Genomic DNA, 19,110 nt, shown 5'->3' on the forward strand with positions numbered 1-19,110 from the left:
TAGGATCCCATAAGCAAGGGGTCTTTTCCCGGCTTAGGCAATACAGTAATCAGTGCTCGATTCGCTCCAAGAGGAAACTGCCCGACCTCCGCCGCTCTTTCAAAGTATCCCCGTAACGGATCAGCCTCATACCCCTGAAGAAGACGATAGAATTCCCCCCCCCCCAAGCCATCCGGGCCTGGAGATTTACAAAGAGGTAGATGCTTGAGTACACCCAGCACCTCCTCTCGGGTTATAGGAGAAGCCAAGACTTCCGAGTCCGTCGCTGATAGTTTTGGTAAGGGCAAAGAGTCCAAAAAAGCCCGAATCTGAGATTCCCGACCCACTACTTCCGCAGTATATAGAGAGCTATAAAAGGTGACAAATAGCTTTTCCATCTGAGACTCATCCGTGACCAACCTTCCCCCATCATCTTTAAGCGAGGTAATCAAATTGGCACCTCGCCTCGCCTTGGTCATCTGGGCCAACATTCTACCTGGCCTATTACCAAAACGGTGTAGTCGGTACTTATAATAGAAAAGGGATTTGTGGGCTCTCTCATGAAGAAATGCGTGGAGTACTGACTGGGCCGTCTGAAAAGCATGTTTATGAGGCAGGGTAGGATTCTTGCGTTCAAGAACCAAGATTTTTTCCGCTAACCTTTTCTTGCGTCGCGCACAATAAGCTATCACAGCCCCTAGGAGCACTGCCTTGGCAGCCTCCCAAAACAAAGTTCCATTAGCCATATGGTCCCCATTAAATTCCGCATAGTCCCGCCACTGCTGCTCCAAGTAAGATTTAAAGTCTGGGTCCAAATAAAGTGCTATCGGGAATCGCCAGTGCTTCCCTCCCCCCAGGGCGCCAGCCGAGAAGCTGATGTCCATCCACACCAAGGTATGATCCGAGATAGCCAGTACTCCAATTTCAGCCGTGTGGACCGCATAAAAGGAAGAGTGCGAGAGGAAAATATAATCTAGTCTAGAGGAGGAATTATGCACTTTAGACGTATGAGTGAAATCCCGCTCCCCTGGGTGTAGGGTCCGCCAGACATCCACTAGATCCAAAGCCAAGCAGCAAGCCCATTATCGGACCTACCGGAGGTGTGAGTTGATCCCTTAGAGGAATCCAGATATGGATCTAGTATAGAGTTAAAATCCCCAAAAAAGATTTTCTGAGACTCATGGATTTGTGAGACAGACAGCAGTACCCCCAATAGTGTCCTATATAAGGACCGCTGTGCACTGTTGGGTGCGTATACGGACATCAAAATTACAGAGCGCTGATTAAGAGAACCCTGGACAATAACATAGTGTCCCTCTGGATCTGAGAGGACCCGAGATGAAGTAAAAGACACCGATTTGCGGATCAACAGTGCCATCCCAGCCCTAGTTTTGGAGGATGAGGCCGAGTAACACTGCCCCACCCAGGATTGACACAATTTACTATGTTCCCGTTCAGTGAGCTTAGTCTCCTGCAGTCCAGCTACATCAGCCTGATGTCTGGCTAGACACTGCAAGATCTTAGTTCTCTTAATAGGAGAATTGATACCAGAAACATTCCATGACACACACCTCAAACCCTTCTTAACAGGCATAAGAAAGAAAAAAGAACCAGATATACCAAAAGAGAAAAAGAGCACAAAACAGCTGCCAAGAGTCCCAGCCCATCCCCCAGGAGCCCAATCTCCACTGCACTTCCTCACATGAATCAGCAACATGCACACAGGTCAGGAGCCTCCCCCCTCCCCCCCCCCCCCGCCTGAACACCCCACTCCCTCCTCCCACCCTACCCCCCAACAGACCAAAAACCACCACACCAAGAAGGACTCCATGTGGCCAGAAGCCCCCCCTCACAGCGCCTGAAAAACAGAGCCCAAACTTCCAAGAAGGAAAGAAACGAAAGACAATGTAGGAAATATAACAGTATATATCAAAAAACAGTTCCACACCCCCACTTAGTCCGTGTCATTGTATAAGATACAGAGCCAATTCAAGCAGGGAAGCAGAAAGAAAGAAATAAAAATGTCAATAAGATGGCAAACCGCTGTAGCAGCAACAAGACAAAAATGTGACATCAAACCTGCATAAACTGGACAAGTAAACATAGTCCAGGTTCCAAACCGGATTTCCCAGGTAGAAGTATCCCCCACTCTCCAAGGTCTCCGAGTCAAATGTGCATACTCTCCACAGAGGCAAAAAAGGCAGATCAAGCTCCCGGCAGTAGGTCAGGGAACCACGTGGTCAGCTGTGTTCTGGCCGCCGCACATATTTCAAACACCACCGGTGTGCCATTGTGGATAACCCGGAGCTTAGCAGGGAATTGCAATGTGAATCGAATTTGCTTCTCCGTGAGGGCAGTGCAAATTGGCGAAAAGCAGCCACCTCTGTGGAGTACCGTATTTTCTCGCATATAACGCGCGCGTTATACGTGGTTTTTACATACCGCGCACACCCTTGTGCGTTATACGCATGAGCGCGTTGTACAAAAATTTTTTTACATAGTTCCCCCCCCACGTCCGATTCACCTCCCCCCGCAGGACCGCTCGCACCCCCACCCCGAAGGACCGCTCGCACGCACCCGCATCCCCACCCCGAAGGACAGCTCGCACGGACTCCCACCCGCACCCCCACCCTGAAGGACCGCTCGCACCCCCACAGCCTCCCGACCCCCCCCATCATGTAGAAGCTCCTACCGGTGTCCTGCTGCTTCCTCTTGGCGGTCCCGACACCCGACACGATCGGGGCAAGAGGGAGCTCAAGCCCTCTTGCCCCCCCGACTCCCCGACACGATCGGTGCAAAAGGGAGCCCAAGCCCTCTTGCCCCGCCGACTCCCCAACTCCCCGACAATATCGGGCCAGGAGGGAGCCCAAGTCCTCCTGGCCCTGGTGACCCCCCCCCCCCCCCGCTAGTTGTTCGGGCCAGGAGGGAGCCCAAACCCTCCTGGCCACGGCGACCCCCTATCCCCATCCCACACTACATTACGGGCAGGAGGGATCCCAGACCCTCCTGCCCTCGACGCAAACCCCCTCCCCCCAACGACCGCCCCCCCAAGAACCTCCGACCGCCCCCCCAGCCGACCCGCGACCCCCCTGGCCGACCCCCACGACACCCCCACCCCTCTTCCCCGTACCTTTGTGTAGTTGGCCGGACAGACGGGAGTCAAACTCGCCTGTCCGGCAGGCAGCCAACGACGGAATGAGGCCGGATTGGCGCATCCGTCCTAAAGCTCCGCCTACTGGTGGGGCTTAAGGCGCCTGGGCCAATCAGAATAGGTCTGGGTGCCTTAGGTCCCACCTGGGGGCGGAGCCTGAGGCACATGTGCCCAAGGCCCCGCCCCCAGGAGGGACCTAAGGCTCCCGGGCCTATTCTGATTGGCCCAGGCGCCTTAGGCCCCACCAGTAGGCGGAGTTTTGGGACAGATGGGCCAATCCGGCCTCATTCCGTCGTTGGCTGCCTGCCGGACAGGCGAGTTTGACTCCCGTCTGTCCGGCCAACTACACAAAGGTACGGGGAAGGGGGGTGGGGGTGTCGTGGGGTCGGCCAGGGGGGTCGCGGGTCGGCTGGGGGGGCGGTCGGAGTTTCTTGGGGGGGGCGGTCGTTGGGGGGGGGGGGGTTTGCGTCGAGGGCAGGAGGGCCTGGGATCCCTCCTGCCCGTGATGTAGTGCGGGGTGGGGGTAGGGGGTCGCCGTGGCCAGGAGGGTTTGGGCTCTCTCCTGGCCCGAACAACTAGCGGGGGGGTCGCCAGGGCCAGGAGGACTTGGGCTCCCTCCTGGCCCGATAATGTCGGGGAGTTGGGGAGTCGGCGGGGCAAGAGGGCTTGGGCTCACTTTTGCCCCAATCGTGTCGGGGAGTCGGGACCGCCAAGAGGAAGCAGCAGGACACCGGTAGGAGCTTCTACATGATGGGGAGGGTCGGGAGGCTGTGGGGGTGCGAGCGGTCCTTCAGGGTGGGGGTGCGGGTGGGAGTGCGCGCAAGCGGTCCTTCGGGGTGGGGGTGCGGGTGCGTGCGAGCGGTCCTTCGGGGTGGGGGTGCGAGCGGTCCTGCGGGGGGGGGGTGAATCGGACGTCGGGGGAGGCATCAGGCTTTCAGGGTGGGGACAGGACTTCAAGGGGGAGAGGAGAGTCAGGGTGGCCAGAGGAGAGTCGGGGCGGCCGAAAGGAGAGTCGGGCAGTGACGGGAGAGTCGGGCAGCATGCGCGGTATACGGGTGTGCGTGGTATATAAAAATTGCTGTACATAAATTTGTGTTTTTCGCGCGCTATACCCGTGTGCGCGTTTTACACAGGTGCGCGTTATCTATGTGAAAATACGGTAATCCTGGAAAAGCAGGATACGATGGTTTTGAAATTGAAGATCTCTTCGCTGGCGGAAATTTTTAAGGAGCAGATCTTTTATGGCAAAATTCAATATACGAACTATCACCACTCGTGGTTTTGTCATCCCCTCCTGCTTCCTGCCCAGTCTATGGGCCCTCTCTATGCGAAGCGGGCCAAAAGCAGGGGAAACCAATAATTCCTCAGGCCAGCCATTTCTCCAGGGTAGGCAGGAGATCCGCATCCAAAATAGTTTCAGGGATATCCACCAGACGCAAATTATTTCGCCTTGAGCGGTTCTCCAAATCGTCCAATTTGTCGGAGGCACTCAGCACCGTGCTTTTAAGCTGGCGTAGCTCCTCCTGCACTTGGGTAATCGCGTCTTCCACGGTGCCCACACGGTGTTCCACCTCAGTCACTCGGGTGTTAAAATCAGCCACAGAAGCAGAAAGTGTCTCCAACGATTCCTGCACTTTATCAAGCCGGGAACCCAGAGCTAGGACCACGGCATCCGTGAGCCGTGATACCATATCCTCACCCACGAGGTCCGATGCTTCTGCCTGGCCCGCCATCTTGCCATCAGGCCCTGAGCCCGATTTCAGCCGTTCCCGCTCCTTCCTGCCACTTTTTGTTGCCATATCAGTGCTGTTTTTGAGCACAAATTTGTCCATAGACCCGAGGGCAGCAGTGGTCTAGCGCTTGGGTAAATCCGCTCAGAGAAGTTAGTTCAAAAGGGCTAATGTGGAGGGAGAACTTCGGAGCTCAGAGAGAACATGTCTTCCCTGTGCTCTGCACGGCCACGCCCCCCCCCCTCCTCTGTATTTTTAACTCTTTGCTCTCCCTTTCCATATGCTGGCAGTACTTTGGAAAAAGCTACAGTCTTTACAAAAGGTTTGAAGCCCTCACTAAGCTCCTGAAAGGCTTTCTGAGCTGCAAGTGTGGAGTTGTTGGCTAGGTCATTTGTTCCCAGATAGATAACATCAGCTTTAGACTTTTTAGTTTCTTCCTTAATTATAGATAGTATTTGTTGGGTATTCCTAGTAGCCGAGGATCCTGGAAGACACTTCACTATTTTAGGTTCCTTGTCTTGCGTTTCATTGTTATTGCCTCTGATGATAGAATCCCCTAAAAACAATAATTTATTGGCTTCAGGTTTCTTACTCTTCCTTTGTGAGTGCTTTTCTTCATAAGTTACCTTTACTGGTTCCAGTTCGATTTCAGTTCTTTCTTGAGCACTGAAATGCTCTAATAGAGCAAAGGAATTCAGTAGGTAGGTACAATTATGAGGGTGTATGTTTCTGTGTCATAGTCTGCCTGACCCTACTGTGATCCATTTATTCCTTATAGCTGGCTTTAAAAAATGTTTTGGACAAATTCATGGAAGAAAAGTCTTCAAACAAAAAAATTCCTCAACCATTGTTAAGGTAACATAGTAACATAGTAGATGACGACAGATAAAGACCTGAATGGTCCATCCAGTCTGTCCAACCTGATTCAATTTCAATTTTTTTTATTTTTTCTTCTTGGCTATTTCTGGGCAAGAATCCAAAGCTCTACCCAGTACTGTGCTTGGGTTCCTACTGCCGAAATCTCCGTTAAAACCACTCCAGCCCATCTACACCCTCCCAGCCATTGAAGCCCTCCCCAGCCCATCCTCCACCAAACGGCCATATACAGACACAGACCATGCAAGTCTGCCCAGTACTGGCCTTAGTTCAATATTTAATATTATTTTCTGATTCTGATTTGGAGAAAGCCACTGCTTATTCTTGGAATCAAGTAGCATGGAATCTTGCTAATTTTTTAGGACTCTGCCAGGTACTTATTACTTAGACTGACCATTATTGGAAATAAGATACTAGGCTAGATGGACCCTTGGTCTCACCCAGTAGGGCAAATGTTGTGTTCTTCAGGAAAAAGTATTTCCTGTTTTTACTCTTAACCTGAATTCAGTTCCTCTAGGTCTGTTGTTTCCCTGTCTCTCAATATCCATGTATTTTGTTTTATTTAATTTGCTATATAGTGCCTGCAAGTCGGAAAGCTATTGAAGCAGTAGGCATCTATGTAAAGCTGGCATTTTGCTGACCCTGGAGGGTTTATAATCTATTTGTACATGAGACAGTGGAGGGTTGAGTGAGTTGCCCAAGATCACAAGGAGCTGCAGTGGGATCTGAAAAAGATTTGTTGATATGTAAATACCTTCTAAATTTTTAAATGTCTGTATCATGAAGCCCAGATCACTAAGGGCTCATTTTATCAAGCTGCGCTAGTGGTTTAATGCATATAATACCACACGCTAAACTGCCGGCCGTGCTAGCTGCTAACGCCTCCCTTGAGCAGGCGGTAGTTTTTAGGCCAGCGCGGGGGTTAATGCATGATGAAAAGTCACTAGCTCGGCTTAGTAAAAGGAGCCCTAAGTCCTTTCTTGTTAGTTTCAAAATATCTTATTTTAACTTTAAAAGTTTTATGTTCCTAGATTGCTTTAAAGTTTCCTTGTAGTGTAGTACATTGATTTATTGCTGAGAAGTGTTCTCCTACAAAGGTATCATCTTGGTCTGACATCTGATTTGCTGTTATGTTTATAACCTTTATTTAAATTAGCATTTATTCAATATTTGTGTTTCTTGTATTTTATTTTGCAGTTTTGTAAACACCAGGAACTTGAAACTTTAAAGGATCTCTATAATCAAGATGATGATCATCAGGAACTTGGAAATTTCTATATGCGTTCTAGCTACACCTCAGAAAAGGCACGTTTCCTCTTAAAATTAAAAAAAAATTAAAAATATCTTCACTATGGGCTACTATTAAAGTGGGTTATTTTATCACAAGCTATACTAATTTAGCACAAAGTCACTATGCATAAATTGGAACCCTGTTCTAAAATAGAACAACGTGGTAAAATAACCTGTCTTAATGGTAGCTCATTTTGATTACAACCCCTAAGTGGTCAAAAATGTTACCACTTAAGTCATAAGATTCAAATAATTTAAGACATTATTCCTTCACATGCTTGCCACAGTATGCATTAAGACCCTGATTCTATAAAGTCCACTTAAAATTAGGTGCTGATATTGGCACCGATTCTATAAAACATAGGCACCTATTATAGAATTACACATAGCATCATCTAAGCATTCTAACATTTAGGTGCACCATATTTATGCTAGGGTTTTCTTTACCTAAAGTAAGGTGCTGATATCGGAGCCTAATGGCTCCTAATTCACAAAGAGGTGCCTAACTCAATAACATGCTCATGATCTACCTACCACTTTTAGTGTAGGCACTTTGGACTAAGCGCCTACTTTTTATAGAATTGAGTTTTTCGAGTTAGATGCCTAACTTTCAATTAAAGCCAATTGTGAGGTATTGAGTGCCAATATCAGCACCAATTAAGCCTATTGATTAATTAAAATAGGCGCCAATATCAATGCCTAACTTTAGGTAGACTTTGTAGAATCAGGGCCTAAGTGTTACATATCATGTGTTTCTTATTTAATTATGAATGTAATTTGTGCCTCACCAATGGTGCAAGCTTAATAAATACAGTATTTTAACATAATAAATCCAAATGTTGAACTTTAAAACCAATAAACCTTATGTTACTTTTAAAATCCTTGCTATGTGTTAGCACTTAGTATATGATTTTCAAACTTGGTTACATTTCAGGAACAAACTATTAGTGATATATTCTTCTTTTTCTTGTAGAGAATTGAGGGAAGAGTCTCAGCACTGCAGAGTGCTGTTGATGAGTACAGCAAGGCCAAGAATGAATTTGCTTGTAAGGTAAGAGCAAAATTTTTTACATAGACATAAGATAATTGATTATGGTATAAATGCATCTATTGAAAACCATCTCAAAAAACGCTAACTCTGAATTGTAGCACCTTTAGAAAAGCTCATGTAAACCACTATGAATTAACTCCCCAGTCATTAGTAGCAATATAGAAGCTTTCTTTTTTATAAATTTATATTTGATTGCTATTTAAACATATTTTACAAGATAACTCTTGCTTTGGAAAAACATAAAGAAATATCATAGAGAAAAGAAAATTACAGAAAAAAAATACAATTGGCTAAATATCTTCCTTAGACCACAATAGATAAAGGGGAGGCCCCAGTAAAGTGAAGAGAAACTAAAATTACAAATATTTCAAAGGAATTGGTTATCTAAACTGCTGTTCATAATGACTAAACATTCCCTGCTGTCAACGTCTTCAAATCCAGAAAGGCTTATAACTGTTCAGGTGAAAAAATACATACTTCAATCCAAGATATTTAACCATGCATTTACATGAATAGGCCAAAAGAAAAGAGGCACCTAAAGTCACTGTTTCAGTTCACATTGCCAGAAATAATTTCCTTCACACCTGTGTTTGTCTGGTAACACTGGGGAAAATCCAACAGGGAGACGGAGCAAACCTAAGATGGCATCTTGAAGCTAACACGAAGACGCCGTTGCCAGGAAAGATTTTTTCTTTAATTTTACCTGATAGTAAAAAGAAAATCTAAGATCCGGGTGTTCCCGGAGGTATCTGTTTCTCTTACTGGGCCGATGGATGCCTTCGTGGAGCGCGGTTCCCGAGTTGAACAACCGGAAGGATCTTCAGCTGGAGGTGGCTCGCGGGCTGAAGCGAGCGTATCCTCTTTTGAAGGCACCAGCTTATCTCCGGAGGAGATGAGCCCACCAAGTCCCTCAGGAGCTACGGAGGAGATTTCATAGGTTAGATCGGCCCTGGGCGTTTCCTCTCTGCCTCAGCAGAGCAGGTCTCCTGACCCTGTGCAGGGGCAGGAGGATAATTCAACAAGTCGGGTGGAGGAAATGGAGTAAACCCGTGAAGAGGAACTGGTTCATGTTTCTTCGATTGCTGCAGCTCAAGGTATTTTTATTATGGGTCCTAGAATGGAGAGTGCCCCCTTCCAAAGACCTAAGGTCATCAATATGGAGACGATTTGGGAGGCAATTTCCAGCCTACAACTTTCTCTGGGTAATCAAATTCAACAGTTATCTACTTCTTGCATGATGATGCTCTCTGAGCACACAGAAATTAAGAACAAATTATCTACTTTGGAGAACAAAATGGCAGACTGTGAAACTAGATTGAAAAATTTGGAACTGCAAGCTTTAATTTGGGTTAAAGATAGTGGGAATTTGCATTTTAAGAATGAAATGTTGGCGAATGTAACTAAAAGATGTAATCTTAGGATTATAAATTTCCCAAAAGTTTTTTATATCTCAGCACAAAATATGTTTAAGCGATATTTGAATGAGATTCTGAAAGTACCAGAGGCATCTGGTATCCACTCCTCTCTAAAATATACTATTTGCCTGGGAGAATAAAAACTCAAGTTGCTAATCAGCAGAATTTGTCTGCTGATAGCCTTGATTTAACTAATTTCCTAGAGAGGTCTAATAGTGAAGCCTAAGTTTCGGCTACTCTTTTGGTACAGTTTGCCATTGATTCCGACAGGGAATGGTTACTTAAACTGTTCTTTAAATTTAGAGACGTTTCTTTTATATCATATAAAGTAAGAATGTATCCTGGTATTACGGTTAGGAGCAACCTTCATTTTACGATATCCATGTAAATGTGTAATGGTATATAAAGGTAATAGATATGTATTTTATGAGCTGCAGCAATTATCTAAATTTATTTCCACACAGTCTATACCTGCTTCATGAGAGTTATACTACAGTTAATCTGCTCAATTGGAATTGCTCAGGGACTATCAAGTGACATCTTTATTTTCCTAATGTTGTTTTTGATGGTAAAAGTTTATTCAGTCAGTTATAGGTCCGTCCCTCTTATTGTGAACTAATTAACTTTGGAATGTATTATTTTACCTGTAATTATTTTGCAGGAATGTTTTGATTTTTGCTAATTAGCTATATTTCTGTTTCCATGGTATTTTTCCTTTTAATTTGTTTTATTGTTATAAGTTGAAAATACAATAAAGAATTAAAGTTAAAAAAAAAAAAAAACATTGAGGAAAATCCAAACGTTTTTACCATAAAACAAAATTTGAGAGTTGCGAAAGTATAATCTTAAAGTAGCATAAACATCTTGCTCAAAAACAAATGACACTAATAAAGTAGCGCTCTCAGAAGTATCGGATACTGTGGTTTCAAGCAAATCCGTAACATTCAATGATTCCCTTATGCTTGAATTCATTTCTTCTGCCTCTGAGGTAGCTCCTACTTCTTTCTTTGCAGGTAAATAGTATATTCAGTTCACTGACAGAATATTTTCAGGAGAAAATCTCAATACCTCAATTAAATACTTTTTCAACATTTCTATAGGAGTCACTCCCAGAGATTTAGGAAAATTCAAAAAGCGCATATTCAATCTAGGATTATAGTTCTCTAGTTGTTCAACTTTTCTATTAAGCAAAATGTTGTCCTTAATTCCAGAAGTAAGGTAGTTCTTCTTTTGTTCCATCAAGTTTTTTCCCCAAAGTGTGCACAGTACTCACAAAGATTTCAACTTCCTGGGAAGACTTGACAACTAAGGCATTCAGCTTCGAGAGAGCTTCCCAAATGCTCTCTAGTGTCACCACCGCTGGTCTTGTTAATTGCAAAGAAGCCCCCAGGCTAGCTCCCAAACCTCTCAGCTCCTTTGGATTTCTCATGACTTCAGGCCCTGGAATTGGGGTCTCACCCAATGAAAGAAACTGCACAGTCCAATGAAAGAAACTGCACAGGGCTACCCCAACTGAACCACAATTGAAGCAAGATGCAGTAGGGGATCAGCTTTGGGAGCAGAGAGAAAAACCTCCAAGTCCGGGTTCTTAGCAACTCTTCCTGTAGAACATAACTCAGACAACTCTCCAGACTCAACGTGGGAACCCACGGCGGTGGTGGTAAACTCTAAAATTGAACATTGTACAAGGGTAGAACCTCCTTACCACAGGGGAATTGGTTCAAATGCACCCCTTGCATTTCAAATGAGGCATCTCAGCTCTGCAGGTAAAACTGAGTTCCTCTAGTAATCTCGGTTAGAGATGCTGACAGTGGCGTACCTAGGGTATGTGGCACCCGGGGCCCATCATTTTTTGACACCCCCCCCCCCCCCCATGTAAAAAAAATTTTTTTTTTTTTTTTTTTTTTGCAATAACCATGAAATGGAATAAATGGTCAGAATAGAAACAGGCAGTGAAAATTTTCTTTTATTGAACCTCATATATGTAACCATTATTCCAAACATAACATAACATAAATTATGTCTAAATTGTCATGACATTAGAAGTACATATGGAGTAGTTGCAGGTGATGCTTGGGAGAGTTCTGATTGTGTTAGTTCGGTTTTATGTGTTTTTTGAATAGAAGGGTTTTTATTTCTTTTTGAAGGTTTTGCAGTCTGTGGTTGATATCAATTGGTTGTAGAGTTGGGGGTCGAGTGTTGCAGCTCGAATGGCTAGGAGGTTGTCGAACAGTTTTTTTCTTTTGACGTTTTTGGTTGGAGGGTGTGTGAATGGTGCACAAGTTCTCCTATGTCTGTTTGAAGTGGATTGAATTATTTAGCTGAAGAAATTAGTTACCCCCCATTCCACACACATTAATTCTCTTCCATTTTTGTTCCCATTATAAAAAACACTGATAAGTTCCCAGAAAAAAAAATACATTAAAATAAGAAGTGAAAACAAAGGCCCCTACAGATGAGAACATAACATAAGAATAGCCTAACTGGGTCAGACCAATGGTCCATCATGCCCAGTAGCCCATTCTCATGGTAGCCAATCCAGGACACTAATACCTGGTCAAAACCCAAAGAGTAGCAACATTCCATGCTACCGATCCAGGGCAAGCAGACACTTCCCCCATGTCTTAATAACAGATTATGGACTTTTCCTCCAGGAATTTGTCCAAATCTTTCTTAAAACCAGCTACACTATCTGCTTTTACCATAACTTCTGGCCACTTCATTTTTAAGTTTAGATCTTTCCTTTCAAACAGAGACCTTGCTAGATGTCAAATACAGCACAAGGTAACTTCACATGGACTTAGCTGTGCAGGAAATGTGAATCTCCTCATACACCCACCATATAGTGCAAAAATGTGCAAAGGTCTGTTTTTTTCTTTCGATCACTACATAGCCTAATGCCACACAAGCAGCGCTGTTACAAACATATTCTGTAGGTCAATGCTAAGGATAACAAAGTTTCCTTCCTTGGACCAGAAGGAGATAAACCACTGGAAGAGATCCCAAAACAACACCCAAAGACCCACTCAGTGTGTGAATCAGTTGAGTGGAGTGGACTAACTGGGGGGTGGAAATGGGCCCGGAGTTTGCTCAGCAGAATTTCCCAGACCACCTCTTCCTCTCAACACATTGACACGCTGCCACCATCACCACTAGGAACACCTCACTGGGTAGGCCAGCTATGCTATAAACTTTATAAAACACATTATTATATTTTCTTATAAAGCACATATTTTAACTGACCTCTCTGACATCCTCAGCCTTTCCATTCACAAAAATAGAAGGAAGAAAAGTTCCCATTTCCTGCTGTCTCATGTCCCCGGCCTATACAATATTTTTTTTCTGCAGACCCTTCAAAAGTCTGACCAAATCCTCGTTTCACTTGCATTATAAAGTACTGAGGATGCCATCTCTCCCCAATCCCAGGTCCTAAAGTCTAAGACAGTAGCGCAAACTAATGCTGCCAGATACAGGAAAAAAAAAATTTTGATTCGATTCAGCCCTATTGAATTGGTTTTTCAATTCGATTTTCCTGCCCAGTTGGGTGATTTTTTTCAAAACTCCTGGTGGGTTTTATAGCTTTTTCACCCCCTTTGGCTTCTCCTAACCACACTGGCGCTGTGGTGTAAATAAAATAAAGAAACAAAAAGGACTTTTCCTCTTTCTGTTAAATCCTAGCTCACGTTTGCAGTCCAACACCAGCTCTGGCAGGATACACATTTCAAATCTGACATGTTATAATCACAAAACAGAAAATAAAATTAATTTTTCTACCTTTTGTTGTCTGGTTATATTTCAAATCTTGTTGGTCCAAGGCTCTGGTTTTCTTCTGATAACTTGCTTGCCAGGGTCTCCTTCTTTCTGCATGCTAACCATCCATCTGCCAACTCTGTCCTCCCTTTCCATTTCCCTTCCCTTCCCAGGAAGTCTGGTATCTTTCCTTTTTTTCATCTCCCTCCACAGATCCACCTTTTCTTAAATACCCTTTCATCCGGCATCTCTCCCTCCTTCCCCACCATCCCAGAGTCCACCATCTCTCCGTTTCTTTTCCTAATTACCCTCCTATCCAGTATCTCTATCCCTCCTCCACACCATCCCTTGTGTCCAATTTCTCTCCCTTTCTGTTCCTTCCCTCCCTAAATCCCATGGTCCATCATCTCTCTCCCTCTCCTCTATTTTCAGACCCATTATTTCTTCCCCCCCCCAAAGTTTGGCATATGCATGTCTCTTTGAACACCCCCTTCCCTCCGTGTACTTCTAAATCATGGCCCCCCCCAAAGGCCTGTCCCCCCTTAAAGGTCTGCCTGTCCCACCTTGAAGGCCTGCACCCCCCTTGAAGGCCTGCCTGCCTGCCTTTCCCCCCCTTGAAGGCCTGTCTCCCCCTTGAAGGCCTGCACCCCCCTTGAAGGCCTGCACCCCCCCTTGAAGGCCTGTCCCCCCCCTTGTAGGCCTGTCCCCCCCCCCTTGTAGGCCTGTCCCCCCCTTGAAGGCCTGCCTGCCTTTCCCCCCTTGAAGGCCTGTTCCCCCCCCTTGAAGGCCTGTCCCCCCTTGAAGGCCTGCACCCCCTTGAAGGCCTGCACCACCCCCCTCGAAGGCCTGCACTCCCTTGAAGGTCTGCACCCCCCCCCGAAGGCCTGTCCCCCACTTGAAGGCTTGTACCACCCCCTTGTAGCTTCTCCCCCCCTTGTAGGCCTGTCCCCCCCCCTTGAAGGCCTGCCTGCCTGCCTTTCCCCCCCTTGAAGGCCTGCACCCCCTTGAAGGACTGCACCCCCCCCCGAAGGCCTGCACTCCCTTGAAGGACTGCACCCCCCCCGAAGGCCTGCACTCCCTTGAAGGTCTGCACCCCCCTGAAGGCCTGTCCCCCCCTTGAAGGCCTGTCCCACCCCCTTGTAGGCCTGTCCCCCCTTTAAGGCCTGCCTGCCTGCCTTTCCCCCCCCTTGAAGGCCTGTCTCCCCCTTGAAGGCCTGCACCCCCCCTTGAAGGCCTGCACCCCCCCTTGAAGGCCTGTCCCCCCCCTTGTAGGCCTGTCCCCCCCCTTGTAGGCCTGTCCCCCCCTTGAAGGCCTGCCTGCCTTTCCCCCCTTGAAGGCCTGTTCCCCCCCCCTTGAAGGCCTGCACCCCCTTGAAGGTCTGCACCCCCCCAAAGGCCTACACCCCCCCCCGAAGGCCTGCACCCCCCTGAAGGCCTGCCTGCCCCCCTTGAATGCCTGCACCCCTTGAAGGTCTGCATCCCCCCCCCGAAGGCCTGTCCCCCCTTGAAGGCCTGCCTGCCTGCCTGTCACCCCCTCCCCCTTGAAAGCCTGCTTGCCTGCCCGCCCGCCCCACCCTGAAGGCCTGATGCCCCGACCCACCCCGAAGGACCGCTCGCCCCCCTGGCCTCCCCGCACCACCTATGAAGCAGCCGCAGCAGGATCGCGAAGTCAGCGTCAGCGATCCCTGCGCTGCTTCCTGCGCCACGGTCCCGCCCCTCCTCTGATGTCAGAGGAGGGGCGGGATCGCGGCGCAGGAAGCAGCGCAGGGATGCTGACGCTGACTTCGCGATCCTGCTGCGGGCTGCTTCACAGGTGGTGCAGGAAGGTCAGTGGGGCGAGCGGTCCTTCGGGGGTGGCGGGGGACTGAACGGCAAGGCCGGGAACACCCCCTTAGGGCTGGTACCCGGGGCGGCCCGCCCCCCCCGCCCCCCCCTAGGTACGCCACTGGATGCTGACACCATGCTTTTTCTCCACCATCCACCCACCCCCTTTTCGATGAGTGGTATAGAAGTTTCCATAACATAAAATGAAGGCAAATATTTTAATCCCATTGAATATCCAAGATAACTTGTTAATTTTAGCCCATTATCACAAAGAGAATTTTCAGCTGAACATTATTAAATATATTTTCAGCAGAAAATGTTCTCTACTCTTAACAAGCTACAGAGTTTTGATAAAATTGAAAACTGAACTTGCAAAGCTATTTAATACTTTGTAATTTATCTTTAAAATCCAGCATGGTACCAGAAGACTGGAGAATGTTCAACATAACATCAATTTTTAAAAAGGGTTCCATATGTGATCCAAGAAATGATAGACCTGAGTCTGATGTTGGTGCCAGGCACAATGGTAGAAGTGAGTCTGATGTTGGTGCCAGGCAAAATGGTAGAACAAAATTACAGAGCATATGCATAAGCATGGATTGATGAGACAAGGACAACATGGATTTAGTCAAAGGAAATTTTGTTTATTACATTTCTTCGAAGGGGTGAATAAACGTGGATAAAGGTGAAACAATTGATATTTTGTATTTGGTTTTTCAAAAGTCAATTATTTATTCAATTTTCTATATCATTCTCCTAAGGGAGCTCAGAACGATTTACATGAATTTATTCAGATACTTAAGCATTTTTCCCTGTCTGTCCCAGTGGGCTCACAATCTATCTAATGTATCTGGGGCGAGGGGGAGATTAAGTGACTTGCCCAGAGTCATAGGGAGCAGTGTGGGTTTGAACCCCCATCCTCAGAATGCTGAGGCTGTAACTCTAACCACTGTGCCACACTCTCCCATTTGACAAACATACCTCATGAAAGACTTCTGAGGAAATTAGAAAGTCATGGAATAGGATCTAATGTCCTATTCTGGATTAAGAACTGTTTTAAAAGACTGGCTTGTGCAGAGCTGTGGTGACCAGCATTTCATTTCCCATCCCCCCTGACGCAGCCAATAGTGAAATGCTGGTCACCACCGTCAGAAGAGGAAGACACCCTGGACGCTCAGCACAGCTCTGCACAAGCCAAAGTGTTATGGATTTGAAATTTTTGGGTTCAGCACGCAGCTGTTACCCTTTCATAAGCCACATATTAGTGACTATATTTGCAATGCTGAGCTGTGCATTAAACTAAGCTAGTATCTTATCACGCTAATTTAGACATCTAAAATCACACATAACATGGCGAGGATTTTTATAAGCTAGTGATGTGTTTACCCTTTCTAGTCTTTCAGCTAGATTTATTCTGGCTGAAGATGTGGATCTAAGGCTTTTTCTTCCTTTTTAAAGTCTGTCTAAGATACAGAATTATTGTTAAGTTTTCAAGATTCCAAGAGAATAGAGTTTAAATAGTGGAGTTCCCCAGGGGGGTCTGTGCTGGGACTGCTGCTTTTACCATATTTATCAGATATACAGTAGATATGGGAATAACTAGTGAGAGAATTAAATTTGTCGATGACACAAAGTTGTTCAAAGTTGTTAAATCGCAAGAAGATTGTGAAAAATTGAAAGAGGACCTTGGGAGACTAGATGATCGGGCATCAAAATGGCAGATGATGTTTAATATGAGCAAGTGCAAAGTGATGCATATGGGAAAGAGGAATCCAAACTATAGCTATGTGATGCAGGGTTCCACGTAAGGAGTCACTGCCCAGAAAAAGATCTAGGTGTCATCGTTGAGGATACGTTGAAACCCTCAGCTCAGTGTACAGCAGCATCTAAGAAAGCAAACAGGATGTTAGGCATTATCTGGAAAAAATGAAAAGCAAAGACAAAAATGTTATAATACCTCTTTATTGCTCCATAGTGCAGCTGCACCTTGAATACTGTGTGCAATTCTGGTTGCCTCATCTGAAAATAGATATAGTGACATTAGAAAAGGTACAGTGAATGGTAACAAAAATAATAAAGGGCATGGGACTAGTTCCCTATGAGGAAATGCTAAAGCAGCCAGGGCTCTTCATCCTGAAGAGATAGCTCGGGGAGCTATAGTAGAGGTCTATAAAATACTGAGTAGAGTGGAACAGGTAGAGGGCATGCGATGAAGCTACTAAGTAGTAGATTTAAAACAAACCGGAGAAAATATTTCTTCACTCAATGTGTAATTAAACTCTGGAATTCATTGCTGGAGAATGTGGTGAAAGCAATTAGCTTAGGGTTTAAAAAAGGTTTGGATAATTTCCTAAAAGGAGGAGTGTGTGGCGCAGTGGTTGAAGCTACAGCCTCAGCACCCTGGGGTTGTGGGTTCAAACCCCACGCTGCTCCTTGTGATCCTGGGCAAGTCACTTAATCCTCCATGGCCCCAGGTACGTTAGATAGATTGTGAGCCCACCGGGACAGATAGGGAAAATGCTTGAGTACCTGATTGTAAAACCGCTTAGATAACCTTGATAGGCAGTATATAAAATCCTAATAAAACTTAAAAAACTTAAAAAAAACTAAAACAAAAGTCCATAAGCCAGTGTTCTTCAATGCAAGGCCCGGGGATCAATGGCATCTCCAGGAGACCTCATTGGCAGCCCTCATTGTCTTTCTGGATTACTTTTTTCTGCTTCTCTGCCTCTCTACCCAGGCTCAGGACAGAAAAGGAAAAGTAGATGGGGGTAGGAATGCATTTTTGGAGAATATGGCATTTCTGAATAAACAAAAGAGAATGCATTTGGAAATGCTCACATCCATTAAGGGTACACCCACTGACGTTTGACCGCTGGTTGTGGGGCTGGATATCATTGATATACACCAGTCAGCGGTGTCGTAGCTCTACATGGGAAGATATTTGGCAGCTTTCCTTTAGTTTATTAGAATCCAAAGTGGCCCTAGCTTAAAAATTAATGAAAACCATTATTAAGATGGGCTTAGGGAAATCCATTACTTATTCCTAGGATAAGCAGCATAAAATCTGTTATACTATTTGGGATCTTGCCAGTGACTTGTGTTGGCCATGGTTGGAAACAGGATACTGGACTTGATGAACCTTTGATCTGTCCCAGTATGGCAACTGTAATGTTCTTATGTAGACTGATGGTGTACTGACACCATATTTCCTCACTATCCCCCTTCTTTATGCTCCACTAAACAAAGTTGGGCAGAAAGGATGCCAGTATCCCTGTCATCCTCTTCTCTCCCACTGTGTTCTCTTGACTTGCCTGCTTACTTTAGGGGCTTAAGATAATAGATGATTCATAGATATTGAGGATTAAATAGCCACCATTCTCTTTATTTTAGTGAGGGGGTTGTGCATGGTGAGTTTGCTGTCAGAATCCCCTATCTTCTTGTCATTTAGATGCCCAATTCAGCACTGTCCTTCGAAGTCCTCATACACAGGTTATCTTCTTTACTAGTATGAATGTTTGTTTCATCTACAGGTGTGATTACTTCATTTATTGCTCCTTTTTCCAGATGGTTAATGAATAAGTTAACTAATACTTAATAATTAGAGATTCCTGAGGAATTCCACTATTTAGTTCATTTCTTCATGTCCTGTCTTTTTACCAGTTACTAATCCATAGTAAGACATCAGCTCCCTGTCCTTTCACATTTTAATTTCCTCAGGTGTTTCTCATGAGGGATTTTATAAAACATTCTCTAAAATCCAAATATTGACCAGTTTGCCTTTATCCATATCCAGATTCACACCCACAAAGAACTCTAATAAAGTACTTGTTAGCCTCCTTTTTCTTTTCTTTTTTTATTTCATATAATTCTTATTGTAGTATAAAGAAAACATAATACATATTGAATTATCAATTGTAATATACATTCCAAATGCACAGCTTGAATAACAACTACAATTATGGTTGCTAGAAATATACAGACCATATTAAATGGGCAAAATTGTAAATACGAGTATTAAGTCAATAACCGTAATCGAGCAAC

At 45.4% G+C, this 19,110-nt stretch overlaps 1 protein-coding gene across 3 annotated transcripts in view; it reads left to right on the forward strand.

Annotated features, from left to right (window-relative positions):
• The window catches only part of VPS16 (VPS16 core subunit of CORVET and HOPS complexes), a 1,150,777-nt gene that overhangs the window by 889,767 nt on the left and 241,900 nt on the right, over positions 1 to 19,110 (forward strand). For all 3 annotated transcript variants that reach the window (XM_033944752.1, XM_033944754.1, XM_033944753.1), the window contains 2 exons: positions 6,934 to 7,041; positions 8,000 to 8,077. In XM_033944752.1, the coding sequence (XP_033800643.1) occupies positions 6,934 to 7,041; positions 8,000 to 8,077 (186 nt within the window). The remainder of the gene's footprint in view (positions 1 to 6,933; positions 7,042 to 7,999; positions 8,078 to 19,110) is intronic.

Source organism: Geotrypetes seraphini, chromosome 5 (genome assembly GCF_902459505.1).
Source record: "Geotrypetes seraphini chromosome 5, aGeoSer1.1, whole genome shotgun sequence".
In the NCBI taxonomy this organism is placed as follows: Eukaryota; Metazoa; Chordata; class Amphibia; order Gymnophiona; family Dermophiidae; genus Geotrypetes; species Geotrypetes seraphini.